At 38.0% G+C, this 16,649-nt stretch overlaps 1 protein-coding gene across 24 annotated transcripts in view; it reads left to right on the forward strand.

Annotated features, from left to right (window-relative positions):
- TTN (titin) overlaps window positions 1-16,649 on the forward strand; it is a 252,740-nt gene that overhangs the window by 12,544 nt on the left and 223,547 nt on the right. For 22 of the 24 annotated variants that reach the window (XM_075180515.1, XM_075180537.1, XM_075180524.1 and 19 more), the window contains exons 7-19: window positions 1,733-1,949; window positions 2,111-2,266; window positions 3,108-3,242; window positions 5,728-6,027; window positions 6,116-6,241; window positions 8,535-8,792; window positions 9,042-9,107; window positions 9,512-9,770; window positions 11,944-12,001; window positions 12,931-13,134; window positions 14,917-15,059; window positions 15,156-15,343; window positions 15,675-15,905. In XM_075180515.1, the coding sequence (XP_075036616.1) occupies window positions 1,733-1,949; window positions 2,111-2,266; window positions 3,108-3,242; window positions 5,728-6,027; window positions 6,116-6,241; window positions 8,535-8,792; window positions 9,042-9,107; window positions 9,512-9,770; window positions 11,944-12,001; window positions 12,931-13,134; window positions 14,917-15,059; window positions 15,156-15,343; window positions 15,675-15,905 (2,341 nt within the window). The remainder of the gene's footprint in view (window positions 1-1,732; window positions 1,950-2,110; window positions 2,267-3,107; window positions 3,243-5,727; window positions 6,028-6,115; window positions 6,242-8,534; window positions 8,793-9,041; window positions 9,108-9,511; window positions 9,771-11,943; window positions 12,002-12,930; window positions 13,135-14,916; window positions 15,060-15,155; window positions 15,344-15,674; window positions 15,906-16,649) is intronic. The other 2 variants (XM_075180529.1, XM_075180530.1) reach the window with 2 other exon arrangements.

Genomic DNA, 16,649 nt, shown 5'->3' on the forward strand with positions numbered 1-16,649 from the left:
TTATAACACACAACATAAAATATACAGCATTTATTTATAAATATGTAGCATAGAATAATTTATTGTGCAGGCCTTTACTTAGTGAGTAAAATTAGGTTACTGTCATCGTTCAAATCTTAGTATCATTCATTTTAATTATAGTTTAAGGCAACCTGGAGCTCTCTAGCTGTTGTGGAACTACAACTCACAGCATAACCTGTGAAATGTGACACCACAAATAAAAAAAATATTGATACTAATAGAGGCAAAAGTTGTCTAAACCTGGTTAAGATAACCGACTGATACCAACATGTCAAAATGATTGCTACTAGTCATGATGTCACAATGAAATATAGAAAAACTAACTGATTTGTGTAAAAAAAAAAAAAACACATCTGCTTGGTTTTACGACAAATTTGTAATTGACTTTCAGCTCTGCCTATGTGGGTTTCATTGGCTTTGCATTTTTTATTGTGGAACACTAGCACCATCTCCTGTTATTTCCCTAGAATACAGCCTTTTCATCAGTACATGTATATGACCTTTTTTCAGTAACAATATCAACTACTGCATAACCAGGGCCGGATTAACCATAGGGCTAACTGGGCTACAGCCCAGGGGCCTATGGCATCCAGGGGGCCCTTGAAAGTGCTCAGCAGCAGTATTGATCAGTCGGGGGTGGGGGCGCCCCCAGCGCGATCAGTGCTGCTGAGCACTTTCACTGCGGTCCTTCTCTGGCGAGCTGTAGTCTCCTTACTGAGGAGATCTCGTGAGTCTCACTCTCACGAGATCTCCTCAGTAAAGAGCGTACAGCGCGCCGGGGAAGGAGGTAAGTGCCGGGGGAAGGGGGGGCGGGGGGCGGGCAGCTCGGTTCACGGGGGGGGGGCTCGGATCACGGGGGGGGGGGGCTCGGATCACGGGGGGGGGCCTCACGGGGGAATGGAGGCCCCCTTAGCCCAGGGGCCTCCATTCCCTTAATCCGGCACTGTGCATAACACACTTTCTAATTCAATATTAATCTGTCACTACAATGGAATTGTCTGTTCTTCTAATGCACTTTATACAGTAGAACTGAATATTATTTTGATTTTTTTGATAGTATACTCTATTACTCTTAAAGTGCATATCCCATTATAATTTTCATTTTTTTGTATTTGATAATATAAAAACACTCCAACATAGAAAAGATTACAGATGCCTAGTTTGGGAACATGAAATCATATAATAACAACAGATCGTTATCAACTAGACAAATCCTTATTCAATAGTTTGTAGGCTCTAATTTAATTTTATGTAAGAATAGCAGGTCCAATTAGAAGGTGTTTTCCATTTAACTTTAAGGTGCTGGTCTGTACATGTTTTCTTCTGCAATGTATTTATACCAGATAGATAGAGTTGTTGTTTTTTTTATTGATCTTGAATATGTCACAGAGCTGTTCTCTACATTCTCTCTATGTCATATCCAAGGGCAATTAATTAATTAATTAATTAATTAACAAGCAGCTTTGTCTCAATGAGATAAAGTACTTGCTGAAAAGCATAGGAAGCAAGCAATGAACAATGTATATAGTAAAAGTTCGGGGATGTTAGGTAAAAACCAACTAATAAAAGGATACTAAAATGATCTGAAGGAACGCAACCACTTTAAGAACCATTATGTAACATCTTCTTTAAGCCCTGTCTATAAATTGTGCGTGTGCAAACACCTGGCTTATGGTATGTTATAACAGCAATAAATTGATGTACCCATTAGGTCAGTCTCTCCGGCTGGAAGAGGACTGTCTAGCTCACCAATAAGATCTGTGAAGTCTCCTTCCCCTGCAAGGGGTACCCCAACACTGGCTGGTGCTGAAGTTCCCCCTCCGTGGAAGCAGGAGGTATTTGTGTCTTCTTCAGCTTCACAGATGAAGATGGAGCAGAAGTGGGAAGAAAAGACGCAGGTGACAAGTACTAGAGTGGAAGCTAGAGAGGTAAATAAGTCTACATTCCACTTCAACATATTCAGTTATTATGATAAAAATAATAGTAAATAATTATTTGGAAATATATATATTCTTATTTTACATGATATGAACAACATTTTCCATTTTTGTTTAATTTTACCTGTGAAACATGTATTTTAATGTGGCAGATACAGGTCTCCGGAACAGGGAAAACAGCAGCTGTGGCTACTGTAGTTGCTGCTGTTGACCTAGCCAGAGTGAGAGAACCTACTCCAAGTATCACTGAAGTGACTGCTAAAAGGACAGCAATGGCTGCCGTGCACATTCAGCCTGTCCATGAGCAGGTAGAAAGTGAAGCCCAGTTGTTATAGCATTTAGAGCAAAAATGCAGCTAAACCAGGGGCAGGCTGGCACCATTTGGACTTTCGGCAAAAATTATTCCCTACAGGCCCAGATATCAGGCTTTATGATCAGTGAAGGAACTATAATACTTTTATTAAGTCTGCCTGGGTCACATGATGTAGTGAAAGATGTCAGCTGATGTGGCATTGTTTGGAAAGATAAGTTGTCAATGGATTCCCTGTTTCTTGAAATTTGGCATTTGCTTATGAAACTGTGCACTGGAAAACAGTTCATACTTAAACACTGAAGGGGAGTTTCAATTCAGGGCAAGGTGCCGCTATGTGTCTCTGGAAAATGCTGCGTAAACACATTGCCTCGATGTTCTGACTGAAATCTCTGCTCATTTTCCCTCGTGTCCCATAGAGTTGCGCAGAAAAATCAGCTGAGTTTCCTTACGGGTGGCAATATGCACATGCGAACATCGAGGCGATGTTCGGAAGTACCTCGCGCTGAATTGAATCTGCCCCTGATTGACAGCTCATTTTTCCAATTAAGCTACTGTTTCAGCAATTTGGTTCTGCCTCTCCTTTTCTGGATGTTACAAATCCCTAAAAACTAAAGGAATGGTAACACCACAGTCCAGCTTGCCCCTGATTCACCGGCAAAACTATAACAAGAGCTTGCTATACGCTTCACTGACCTTCATCGTTGCTCCATCATCTTCATCAGATTAACGTTCATATTCATGCTTCCCTCTCTCCAATTCATCCATTTATTTGTGCTCAACATCTTTTGCAGTTTTTATTCTTAATACAAAGCAACCTTTTATTTTGTAAATACCAGGTAAGGAAAGAAGCCGAAAAAACCTCTGTAAGCACTGTAGTTGTGTCCGGTGAAAAAAGCAGACAAGAGACAGTTACAAGAACGGTAGAAGGTGTTGCAGCCAGGCGTGAACAGATACAAGCAGTTCAGGAACAGGTGAATTCTACTGCTGGATGTGCCTAAATAAAACGTAACCCCTGTATTATGGCCAGAGCTGCAGAGGCGCAAGACACGCCGTTACTCTTTTTACTTTTTACTTATCTAATCCTTTATGAGGAATGTCTACTAACTAAAATCTTGTGACCACTACCACTGGCGTTACCAAGGCCCCAGTGGGATATATATCCTCACAACTGAATGGAGATCTCCAAATTGCCGCACAAAAATAAATCATGACATGTTTCTGGTAAACCGCCTCTGGCATTGGCCACACGTGTATGAATTTCGGTTTTGACAAATTTAAACCATCTGATTTGTTATGCAAACCACCTTCTTGGCGGATAAAGCAGCTAAACGTGTGTTATTGTGTACATTTAATGGCTGTACAGATGAGTTATGATTCAGAGAAAGTAACGGCAGTGGCTACGGTTCTGGCCGCGGTGCAGCAAGCCAGGAGCCGGACTCTTCTTAGAACAGACTTGCTAGCCATCTCAGATGTGCCGGCTGCTACAGAGGAGGAGGTACAAGCAGTGTGATCACATCCGCGCACCGTCCTCTTCCCTCTGGGCACCTCTTTTTACAATCTTCACTTCTCAAGCACCTCTTTCTGTTTGCCATTTGTGATTTGGCACATACAAGCCACCTGCATGCTAACACTGGTGGGCCATATAACAACAGAGAACTGTCTCCTTGTTTTATATGAGCAGCTATCGTTGATGATGTGTTTGTGTACCTGTGTTTTATATGTATACATGTTTTCTTATTATAATAGCATATCCTATTATAGACCAGTGCAGAGGACATAGGGGTATGCTTAAAGGAGTACCAAGAGAAAATATGTCATAAGCAGCTTTTTCGCATACTACCACTTTAATGAGTACTTTAGTTTAAATTTAGGATACTTTGTGTTCTATAGACATAATAATCTGCAGCCCTTGAATACAGTAGAGTATAACATACTTGCCAACTCTTGGCATTAGCTTTCCGGGAGGACCGAGGGGCAGGTGGGCATGTGGGGGTGGGGCCCGGACATTTGCGTCATTGGCCCCGCCCCATAAACAGTCATAGCCATATTTGATCTATAACAGCAGGGGGCGAAGCCATGATGACAAGTGAATTGCGTCACTTAGATCTGCCCCCTCATTTTACCTTACCGAGCTGCCGGAATCCGGGAAGTTGTTCTGCTCTCCCGGGAGTCCAGGAGGACTCCCAGAAATTTGGGAGTCTCCCGGACATTCCGGGAGATTAGGCAACTATGGAGTATAATAAGTAATACAACTTACATTTGCTTAATACAGGCCTGTCACCTATGCACAATAGAGCCATTTCTTGTGCTGAAACAACATTCAGAATTAAACATCTTCTCCACTAGGGACAATGAGGGTTATTAACTAACAGTGGACAAAGGTGAAAGCTTTAACAACCAATCAGAGATTTGTTTTGTTTAACTTGCTTTAAGAAGATACATACTAGTTTTTGTTTGGTTATTTCAGTGCAGATTTGCACCTGTGAGCATTGTTAGTAAATAACCCAAAAATAAATATTACTTGCGCTATGAAGTGTCATTGTCATAAATTATTAACTACCCCCTGTATAAATGGCGGTGCTATTTAAGCATTTGGGTTCATACATATGGGAGTTTACAAAAAATACTAAATACATCTAAAAGCATCCCTGCAGCATAGTGTACTATGTGCCTAATAAGTGTTCCTCTAGTGCTCCATAGTATATTTACTAGTATGGTGTTACTGCTTCTGAATACTGCAGGTAATGTTGAAAGTGAAGCGAACGTGTCTCAAAAAGTTTGTGTCTAAAAGTACATTCACTTACATTACTTCTTAACTATCCATGACAAAGTGGGTTAATAAGCTTTGAAAATGCATATTAAAGGGCCTGATTCATTAAGGAAAGTAAGCCAACAAAAAGGAGTAAGTTTTCTCCTGGACAAAACCATGTTACAATGCAAGGGGTGCATATTAGTTTATTGCTTTGCACAAAACTTAAATACTGGCTGCTTTTTCATATAGCACGCAAATTCTTGATAGCTTTATTTGTACACTGAAATCTAAAATTGATTTAGGACATGCCCTATCCCAACTATAAATTTGCCACCACATTTTAAACTTACCTCCCCCTCCAATGCAGCATGGTTTTGCCGAGGTACAAAGTTACTCATTTATTTTGCCTTCTTTCCTTAATGAACCAGACCCTAAATGCTTTAAAAAAATTTTTTGAATGATTGAGGCCTTAAGTAGCAAAAACAGTGGGTCAAAAGATGACATTACTGACCCACGTATATCCTGACAACTGATAAGAGGGTTAGGACACGTAGAACAGTAATGCATTGTTTACCTCCCAGCAATACTACAGTGAATGTACTGATATTCTTGTTTGCTTCCATGTTTACTTGCAAGTGTTTTGTACCTTCTTTTTGTCATTTCTCTGTGGAGATTTGTATGAACTCTGTCAATGTCGTCTTTAGATTGGAGTTGGGAAAAGAGCGGGAGCTGTGGCTACAGTTGTCGCTGCAGTTGACCTCGCCCGTGTTAGACTACCCGAATACACCGAAGAAGGTTATGCAGAAGGAACAGCTCAGCAATATGAATACAAAGAGCATGTTTCTGCTAGAAAAACCATTGATTTCTCAGCTGAGCGCCCAGTTGTCACTAAACCCATAAAAGCTCCAGAAGTTCATGTCCCAACAGTGCCAAAAATTGTCCCAGTAGAACACTTTCCATCACCTGTCGTTCCATCACCTGTTGTTCCATCACCTGTCCCGCAGGTTAGGCCCTAACGTTTTTATTCTGTTATTATTACATTCTATACTGTATGTCATACAAAAGTCAACAAAACTTTATCGATTAATGTAGATTAAAAGAATTCCAGAACCACCGACCGTACCAGTTGTCCAATTGGAGCACACTATGCCACACACACCTATTCCTCACTTTACCGTTGCTAAAGTTACAGTACCTAAAGCTGAGCATATACAAGAGGTAAGAGCTGACTGACCTATATATCAGCCAACGTATCGCCACAACTGACGATACTCAATTGACTACATTAGTGGTGTTGTGGCTTCACTAAACCATTGTCATCATCCTCATCGTCATCATCATCATCATCATGTCACAAATATCCATTTAATAGTTATGAACTTGAAACAGTCGAATCAAATGCGATGCAAACTCATTTCTTTTCAAAGTAGTTTCTTAATTGATAAACTTGTTAATTTGTTTTGCGTTAACAAATGGATATTTGTAATATCTTGCCTGACATACACCCTGTAGTTTGAATATAAAGTCATTTAAGCACCCCGGCATTTATATTACTGTAACAATTCAGAACTATTTACTTATCTTCTTTAACTTAGCAGTTATTTTACTGCATACTAAAAAGTCTGAACATTAACATAATATGTATTTTAATATAAACTTTCTTTTCAGCTGCGATATACCTTTAACGTATAAGAAATCCTTTACACTCTTATTTCTCCCTCTTCTGCACATAACAACTCCCTGAGCTAAATGTCTTTAGTTTGTTTTTTGATGTTTCTACTCGTCCTGTCTGTTCTGTGTGTGGCAACTCTTCAATGCTTTCCTTATTGTGTTGATTTTAAAGGTGCTCTGTCATTTTCCTCATCAAAGTTTAAAGAACAATTTAGGTGTATCAATCCTGGAAAAATATATACACTTGCAAGATATTCCAATCACGTTTGGCAGAAGACTTTATAATTCATACACTATCTGTATAGTGTAATCTATGTACTGCAGTACTTTTCCTGTTGCATTATATATTGCTGAGAATGTTAGTGGCGTGCAATACCTCTGACGACCTTTACATTTTGTGGCAGTGTTGTATACTGTTACTACATATTATTTATGGAGAGTTTTTGGTCTCAGACAAAAGTTCCTCATATACAGCAATAGTATACATCACAATCACAGTATGTGAAGACTGTGCAAGGCAATGCAGCCCCAAAGTAACATTTGTAGTCTAATGATTTTAAATCAGGATCCCCTAACCAGTCCTCCTCTTCCTCACAGTATTATAATGTTTTTCTAATTGATCTGCAGTCCATGGGAGATCTGGTAACTTCCAGCACAAGTCATACTATACAGAAGTGGCCCAGGGCAGTCTTTGTGCATGTTATCGCTGATCTGCAGGTCAATATTCTACTAAAATAGAACACACAAAAGTCATTCTGCCATTCTGCCCACCTACTTTCTGCTATGATCCATCTCTGCTCAAAAATAAACATTTTAAGTCAATCTACTCCAGGCTTGGCCCGGTGGTAGACATTCAAACGATGCCCATCTCGCCGATAGCAGATACGCCAACAGGAATACACAGAAGTTGTATTCCCCGGCGCACTGGTAATACTGACAGCTTTAAACAGTGACCGGAAACCATGGCGACGAATGAAGAAGCCGGCAGGTAAGGATGACGTCACTTTCATGCCGCACATTATGTTTGCTGTTCTTAAGCTGGTGTTTTAAGGAGGCGCCACCTGTACAATGTATTAGGCTTTCAAAATAACATTGTACAGCCAGCGGCTCCTTAAACTACCGGCTTAAGAACAGCAAACATAATGGGCGGCACGAAAGTGGCGTCATCCTTACCTGCCGTCTTCTTCATTCGTCGCCATGGTTTCCGGTCACTGATTAAAGCTGTCAGTATTACCAGTGAGCCGGGGAATACACCTTCCGTGTATTCCTGTCATGTATCTGGTATCGGCGAGATGGGCATTGTAAAAAGGTACCCCATCCGCTTGGCCAACCTGTGACTCTCTAGGTGTTGTGACACTACAAGTTCCAGTATACCCTGCCAGTTATCAGCCGGCTATCAGCTGGCAAAGCATGCTGGGTCTTGTAGTTTCACAACACCTGGAGAGCCACAGGTTGTCTAGGCCTGATCTACACATGAATTAAACAGTTCACAAACCGTGTTCAGAAGACTTGTAGAACTGATTGGGGCCCAGTTTAATACAGGACACAGAGTTGAACAGGAAAAGTACTGCAGTATGAAAGTCATTCCTTTCTGAGACAAAATCTTTAGATATATTATTCTTATTCTTTGTCCAAGTACATTCAGCTGCTCCTTGGTTACAATATAATGCTAAACCAAAGTACAAAAGGGATAAATCCATCTGAATTATTGACTGACAAGGATTTTCTGAGGAAATTTGTGTCCAACCTGAAAGACAGCGTGTGGATAAAAGCAGAGCGCATCTTTAAAATGAACCGCTACGTGATCTTATCGTAACAGATTTCCTTTTGGGTGGGTCAGGTGTCCATTGCAGGATCTGCTATAGCGACTCTGGAAAAGGAGTTGACCACGGCGACTTCACAAAAGATCACCAAAGCAGTGAAGGCTCCGCATTTAAGACCTCAAGCGCCGGGAGAAAAAGCCATCTCCCAACCCTATCCTGTGGTGGAGACAACTGACGCTTATAAAGCCCGCTTCGATGTTGAAATGAAAAGAGATATAGGTGTGAGCATTTCAGGCGGTTTAGCGCGGGAAGAAAGATTTCAGTTTCAATATGAGGTTGGTTATCAAGAAACTCATTCATCTTCATTGATCCCTGGCATAATGACAAGCCATAACAAAATAGTTTTTCTTTCTGCTCTTCAACACTATCCCCTTTCTCCTCGGTGCTCCTTACATGCAGGAGTATTAATAGTGCTTTTCTAACATGACCATAAGCAGAAGAAATTCTTTACCCCAGTTCTCCTATGATGGTTATTTTTAGACAATGTGCCTATAGAAGTGCTCACCGTGTTCTATATGTTTCAGGCTGAAGAAGCAGCCCGGGTACCTGGACCTGCAGATGTGCCCATGACTCCTCCAACTATCGTTGCTGTAAGTAAAACTTTAGAATGAAGCGTAAATCTTTTCTTGGATCCCTGCCAATATTTATCTTATCTCTACCTCCTGAAATGCGGAAATAAATGAATGAACGGATGGTGGCTACTTAATTATTGCTAAAGGTAGATAACAGACATCTGTACAATAGTTAATATTGAAGGATTACAGTTCCTGCAAAACAAACTTACAAAATTAACTTATTTTCCCAGTTTTTTACTTCTTTATTTTTCCAGTTTTGAAGAATTGTAACTGGCCTAAGGTTCTGCAGATGCTCTTGGGCAGAATGTTTAAAAAATTTAAATATTAAGTATTTAAGTGGGTCTTTTTTTGCCCATTCGTTTCATTGGTACTTGTGTGATACAACGTAAGAACATTATGTTTTTCATTTTTGGTAACAGGGTTTGAAAGATGTAACAGTCCTTGAAGGCGAGTCTGTTACTTTGGAGTGTAGCATTTCTGGTTACCCTTCACCGACTGTGGTGTGGTACCGTGAGGATTACCGAATTGAAAATTCAATTGATTTCCAAATTACCTTTGAAGAAGAGATTTCACGTCTTGTAATCCGTGAGGCATTTGCCGAAGACAGCGGAAGATTTACGTGCACAGCTGCCAGCGAGGCGGGCACCATTAGCACATCATGCTACCTCCTCGTTCAGGGTAAGCCAACACCACTTGTTTCAGTTTATTTTGGATGATGGATCAAAATAGCAAAAGTGCAGAGTGTTGAGAACGGCTGCGTTTTATGAGCTTACTATAAATATAAGGAGACAACTGGAAAGTAACAGACACACCATAGGCATATAATATACATGGAAAGTAACAAACACACCATATGCATATAATACAACTCTAACAAAGAAATACAAGTTGATTCAATCTAAAAATGCATATTATAACATTCAGAAATATATCTGTAAAGATTTTTATTGAATAATTTAATATATTTGCTTGCATTGCCCTACTGACAATAGTTCTATCTTTTCTAATCATCGTTTGAAATATTTACACATATACTAGTAAGTTTAGCATGTCTTTCATAGAAACAGCTTGTACTTTAGCTATAGTTGTTTTGATAACAAGGGACAAGTCACACGGCTAATTTCACCTTTTGTGTTATCCTTACTAAAGAGATTTATAGTTTTGTTTTTATTATGTTGTAAAATGTATTTAATGTGGCTTTATATATTTAGTTTATTTTGATAATTATGCAGCAATATTTATGATCAGTAGAACATGTTGTTTCATTGTATTCATTTGTATAAGTTTTATGTTTCAGTTAGCAATAGTTAATCAGTCTTTGCCACATTTTGTGTGACGGTTTAATGAAAGACTTAAAACTTCCAGGCACTGTGTGTTTTTGTGCAAGTATGTCTTTCCTTGGCGTGTATATAACTGTGAACTCTTGTCAGTGTATAGTATAGTGCATATGTTTTGTAGCTGTCAGAGGGCAACTTGTAGTTCATGTGTATTTTTGTACGTTTTCTATGCTTGTTTGTGTATGAAATGGTGTATAGAGTACACAGCCACCTGTGTACTACATAAATCAACGCTGCCTCTTTAAATGTTAGACAGCATTAAGGTACAATGTTTTACTGGGTCTGGATACAGATAATAAAATAAATAATTGTGTAATAGCGTTTATATTTAAACCTGTAGTAAAGCTACAATTACAGTTCTAAAGGTTTGTATCCTAGTTCAGTTTCATAACCCCTCAATAAGGGAGCAGACTTTTATGATAGCCACCAATGACAGCTGCCACCTTTATGATATCCACCAATGATTGGTGATGTGTATTGCACAGATGAAAGTAAATACTGTGTTGATGTTTGCAGTTATTATGCTCTCCTGTTTGTAAATAGATTTTGTAATGTCTACCTTGTTGTATTATATTTACATGTAAACAATGAAAAAGCCAAATCTACTTAGAGTGCATGTTTTGTGGGAATGAAGACTGTGGGGGCGGGGTCAGTTAGCGGCGATGTTTCTCAGAATATCGCGTTTGCGCAGTTTTACCGTTACTGTGGTAAAACTATCAGCAAATTTGTCCTTGTACCTCTATGGGGCTCGAGGAAAAATGAGTGGATATTTCTGTAAAAATATGCGCCACAATGTGTATACGGAATGCCTGCAGGACACATTATGGCTAATTGAAGTCCCCAATTAATGTTAGTTCCACTGGTACGGCTTTCTTCCTGATGAAGGGAGGGGGATCAGGGTGGGGCCAAGCTAGAGCAGAGGAAGGGCAGTGAGTATAGATCATTGGAGATAGTTTGCAAGCCTGCAGGTGGGGTTCTTTTTGGAGAATACAACTCTTCTCAGGCTAGATTAGATAAATGGGGAGTTAATGACTTTGTGTAAGAGGTATTCCGCAGTGTGGAGGGATTGAGTTACAACTCGTGGAGAGATTGCTTAAGTCCACACATTCTCCTGACCGTATGATGTTCTTGTTGGGAGAATTCATCCCCCACTCTTCATGATATAGTAAATGTGTGAGGGACAGAATGGGGAATTTTGTGTGATAAGGAGGCGGAAGTGTATAACTTTGTCTATTGCTCATTGTTTTTCTTTGGAGAGAAGCTTATATATTGTTGGAATTGGTTATATTATATATTGTATATGTGACAATACTCTCTTGAGCTGTATGTTATACACTGGTTTATACACTGTCCTGACTTATCTCATGACTGTCCAAAGTTTAATGTTATATATGTATATTGTGTAATGATATCACATTCTGAATGATAATGAATGATGTATAAACTACAGACAAATGATAATGTCATTTTTTGAGTATAATTATCGATTGTTGATTTGTTTCTTCTCTTTATAGTTTCTGAAGAGTATGAAGCCAGAGAAACCGTTACTGAAAAAATCACAGAAATGAAAGAGTAATTATGTTTTCTTCAATTAATTGTTTGAACAAGTTGCTTGCAAGTTATTTTTTCTTTTCTTATTAACTACATTAATGTGGTCATCATCATCAGTTGCTACGCAGTATCTTGTATCCTAATTGTTAGGAAATAGCTATAATCTAGCTTATTGGTAGACAACTGTCATTTAACGAAAAGAATACATATGTATCGCAACTGGACCAAAGCAGATTTTCATACTTCATCATCATCATTTATTTATATAGCGCCACTGATTCCGCAGCGCTGTACAGAGAACTCATTCACATCAGTCCCTGTCCCATTGAAGCTTACAGTTTAAATTCCCTAATATACACACACACACAGACACACACACACACACACACACACACAGAGACTAGGGTCAATTTTGATAGCAGCCAATTAACCTACCAGTATGTTTTTGGAGTGTGGGAGGAAACCGGAGCACCCTGAGGAAACCCACGCAAACACAGGGACCAACTCCACACAGATAAGGCGATGGACGGGAATTGAACTCATGAGCCCAGCGCTGTGAGGCAGAAGTGCTAACCACTAAGCCACTGTGCTACCCACAGTACTTAAAGTGCATCTGTCGCCTACCACATTGAAGGCAGCTATCTTAGGGGCTGACTCAAAAGTCAAGATACTCAGCGACATTCACTGAAGCACAAAATGTAACAAACAGCAATATTAGAAACAGTCCCTCGGCAATGTAACTGGTTTCTAGCTAATTGATAGATAGCAGCATCAATCATGTCACCAATTCTACTTGAATTGGTAAGCCGTCTTCTCACAAATATTGGTTACGTTCACATAATATCCAACACTCCCAAAACAAGATTATGATGTAGAAGATGGGATGAGTTTAAAAAATATAAACATATCGTAAAAAAAGTTATTAAATGACATGGACAATCTCTTTGCAGATACGCAGAGGAGCAGAAGATGGAGGTGGAGGTGACTGCTGCTGTCGAGATTGGAGAAGGAGCAGCTCCATTCTTCATCAGAAAACCAACGATTCAGAAGTTGGTGGAGGGAGGCAGAGTAATATTTGACTGTCAGATTGGAGGCAGCCCCATGCCACATATTTACTGGAAAAAGGCTGGCGTCCCTCTAAGTACTGGATACAGGTAATTATTATATGCAGCACACTACATCAGTCATCATTATCATCAGCTATTTATGTAGCGCCACTAATTCCGCAGCGCTGTACGATGCAATTATCTAGTAAATAAGACTCATGCATTATTATATCAGTTAATCTATATGAACACTTTTATTTATGGCTGATTTAATGTGTTTTCTCATGACATGATATCATTTAGGTGGTATATTGAAAATAATACTTGAGATAAAAATAAAAAATAGTACAGGGAAGAAGGAAGAGATATTAAAGGTCTTTAAAAAAAAAAAGGATGAATAATGTTTGATTCAGTGTCCAGGGAAAAGCTACACATTTATACCAAATAGCATTAAATAGAAACATACTGTATGTACTGTATATAGACATTTGCTTCTAAACATTAATATAGATTTTGTCAGTTGACTTTTATTTGCCTTTTTTTGTATGTAAGGTCTTATTCAACAAGGAGCTTATTTCTATATTTTAGATTAATTCTTGTGGATGATTTCTTTTTATTCTCTTCAGTACCATATACTTATATGTGATTATACTGTATATTTCCAGCCCAGTTAATTGTATCAGTGGTGTGTTATAATATAGGTGTTTGGGTCTGGGTCTGTAACCCCAGGTCCAGAGCTGCAAGTGAGCCCAGATTTTCTATATTTAAATTTGAGATGTGTAGCAAAAAAAATATTTTAAAAAATTATTATTGCAGTACCGTGTTAGCCAGAAAAATCTATGTGATATTGCCTGATGAAGGGGCCTCTGTGCTCTGAAAGCTAGCAAATATAATAAGATTTTTTTTTGGTTAGCCACTAAAGGTATCCCTCCTATAATACTTTTTTCTTTTTTGACACAAAAGTATTTAACATATATTTAAATTCAGTGCCTTTGGTCTTGCTGTATGTTTTAATGAATTTGGGGAGATGTCCTCTCTGTTTATTGCATGAGGCTTCTTGTGTATGTTAATATACTTGAAGCCAAGGAGCCTACTGGATGTTTTGAAAATTTTTGACTCAAAAGTTGCCTGGTTGTCTAGTGAATGATCAAACATAAAGAGGTGTGTGCTCTGGGGGCATTATCCATGCCATGATAGTTATAATCCACATGATTCAGAAAAAAATATTCCATGTGGAGGCACTCATAAGTCCAAAATAGTAACTTTTGCCAAAAATAAATCTTTATTATTATTATTATTATTATTAATTATTATTATTATTATTTATTTATTATTTATTTATTATTATTCATTTATTTATTATTAAAATGTATAAACCCAAAATTAATAATTCTAACCAATTGGCGAAATATTATAAATAGTAGTGAGAAAAATATTTATGCATGAATCATCATCATCATCATCATCATCATTTATTTATATAGCGCCACTAATTCCGCAGCGCTGTACAGAGAACTCATTCACATCAGTCCTTGCCTCATTGGAGCTTACAGTCTAAATTCCCTAACATACACACACAGACGTGAATAAATTATAATACTAAAAATATAAATATCTCAGGCCTCATTGTTATCAAAATTTCTTATTCAATGTGTTACAAATAAATTATTGGCAGATATATAAAATAAGGATATGTAATCTTTTTTTTTTGTATTTTATTCTATTTTTACTACACAATTGTTTATAGTTTTAACCCACCACTGAATTGTGTAATTTACTGCATGTTTTATTGTATTACACTGTTAATTTGTGTTCACGTATATGTTTAAACTTGAGTGCACTACGTATCAACCAACTAGTTATATACAACACTGGTCTGTTTCTTTAAAGATATAAATTGTCCTATAACAAAGATACTGGAGAATGCAAACTTGAGATTTCCATGACCTTTGCTGATGATGCTGGGGAATACAGCATCGTTATTCGTAACAAACATGGAGAGACTTCTGAAACTACTCGTCTGTTGGAGGAAGGTAATGGAAACAATGAGAATGGAATGTGGTCTTGTCATTACAAATTAACAAATCTATTAAATATTTTCTCTATTCTATACTTTTATTAAATAATAGGTGAATACGACTCCTACATGAGGATGCACGAAGAAGTGACTTCATTTGTACCTGAACCACGGATAGCCGAAGTTGCCCCAGAGATTAGTCGGGTTGAATATGATAAGGAATATGAACGGGAACAAGCCCTTATCAGAAAGAAAATGGCAAAAGATACTATTTTAGTGAAAACTACAATTCATGCTGAGGTAAACGGAAACTTTGGATAAATGACAAACCAATAAAGAGACATTACAGATGGAGCCACAGTTATCCCACATTCATTTATTAAACTATCATAGTTAGCTCTGAAACCATTTGCAAAGCTATAGTTCATACTAGTTAATTAGATTCAAATTGGTCAAGTTATGCTAAAATCATTTGGGATAACCGTGGCTCCACTGATACAAAATGGAAGGGAAAAGAAAGAACACGTTCATTTAAGTCCTTTTTTTTTTAGAACATAGAGCTAACAATTATGTGCTAATTATTTTTAAATAACTCAAAAGTTTCTACTTTTAATTGCGTTACTTTTTGCAGGAATATCAGCTAACTGCATTTGAAGAGAAACTTATCACAGAAATTGAGTACAGAATTATTAAAATCAGCTTGGAAGAATTACTTGAAGAGGATGGAGAGGAGATGATTGTCGATGTACCTGAATCTGAAATAATTGAGTCAGGATTTGATATAAGACTGAAGAGTTACCAGATCCTTGAAGGAATGGGGGTCACCTTCCACTGTAAAATGTCTGGTTACCCACTACCAAAGGTACGTCAAGTAGTCCTGTATATATACATATATATATATATATATATATATATATATATATATATATATATATATATGTATATATATATATATATATATATATATGTATATATATATGGCATTGGAACTTCTAACCATCTATCCATCTATCTATCCATCTTAAATCTATCTATCTATCTATCTATCTATCTATCTATCTATCTATCTATCTATCTATCCATCTCATATCTATCTATCCATCTCAAATCTATCTATCTATCTATCTATCTATCTATCTATCTATCTATCTATCTATCTATCTATCTATCCCATTTAAAAGCGGTTAACAGCTATATGTAGCAACGCCCCAAGCTCCATCTAGGGTGATGGTTCCCCTGCACTGACGGTCTTTACTGGCTTTAAGCGTTTTCAGGGTATCAGGGAATGTTGATTTAAACACTGCTGTTGCTTTGAATTTAAAGGAAAGATCCATTTATTTGTCCATAAAGCCCACCTCCTGTACCACAACAGTTGGGGTGAACTTAGCCCCATATGATCTGCACCTGATGCTTCTCCCTGGGAGTATTGTGGATTTGTATGCATTGTAAGGATGTCAATGAAGATGATTGGACTTCTGCTCTGTCTTGTCCAGTTAGCTTCTCTCAAAACCTACAAGCAGGTTACTTACAAGCTTCTTTTTTTTTAGCAATGCAGAAGTATAATGCCAGTGGGATGTGTGTCTATCAAACCTTCTAGGGGGTTATA

This window comes from Mixophyes fleayi, chromosome 7 (assembly GCF_038048845.1).
Source record: "Mixophyes fleayi isolate aMixFle1 chromosome 7, aMixFle1.hap1, whole genome shotgun sequence".
Taxonomy (NCBI): Eukaryota; Metazoa; Chordata; class Amphibia; order Anura; family Limnodynastidae; genus Mixophyes; species Mixophyes fleayi.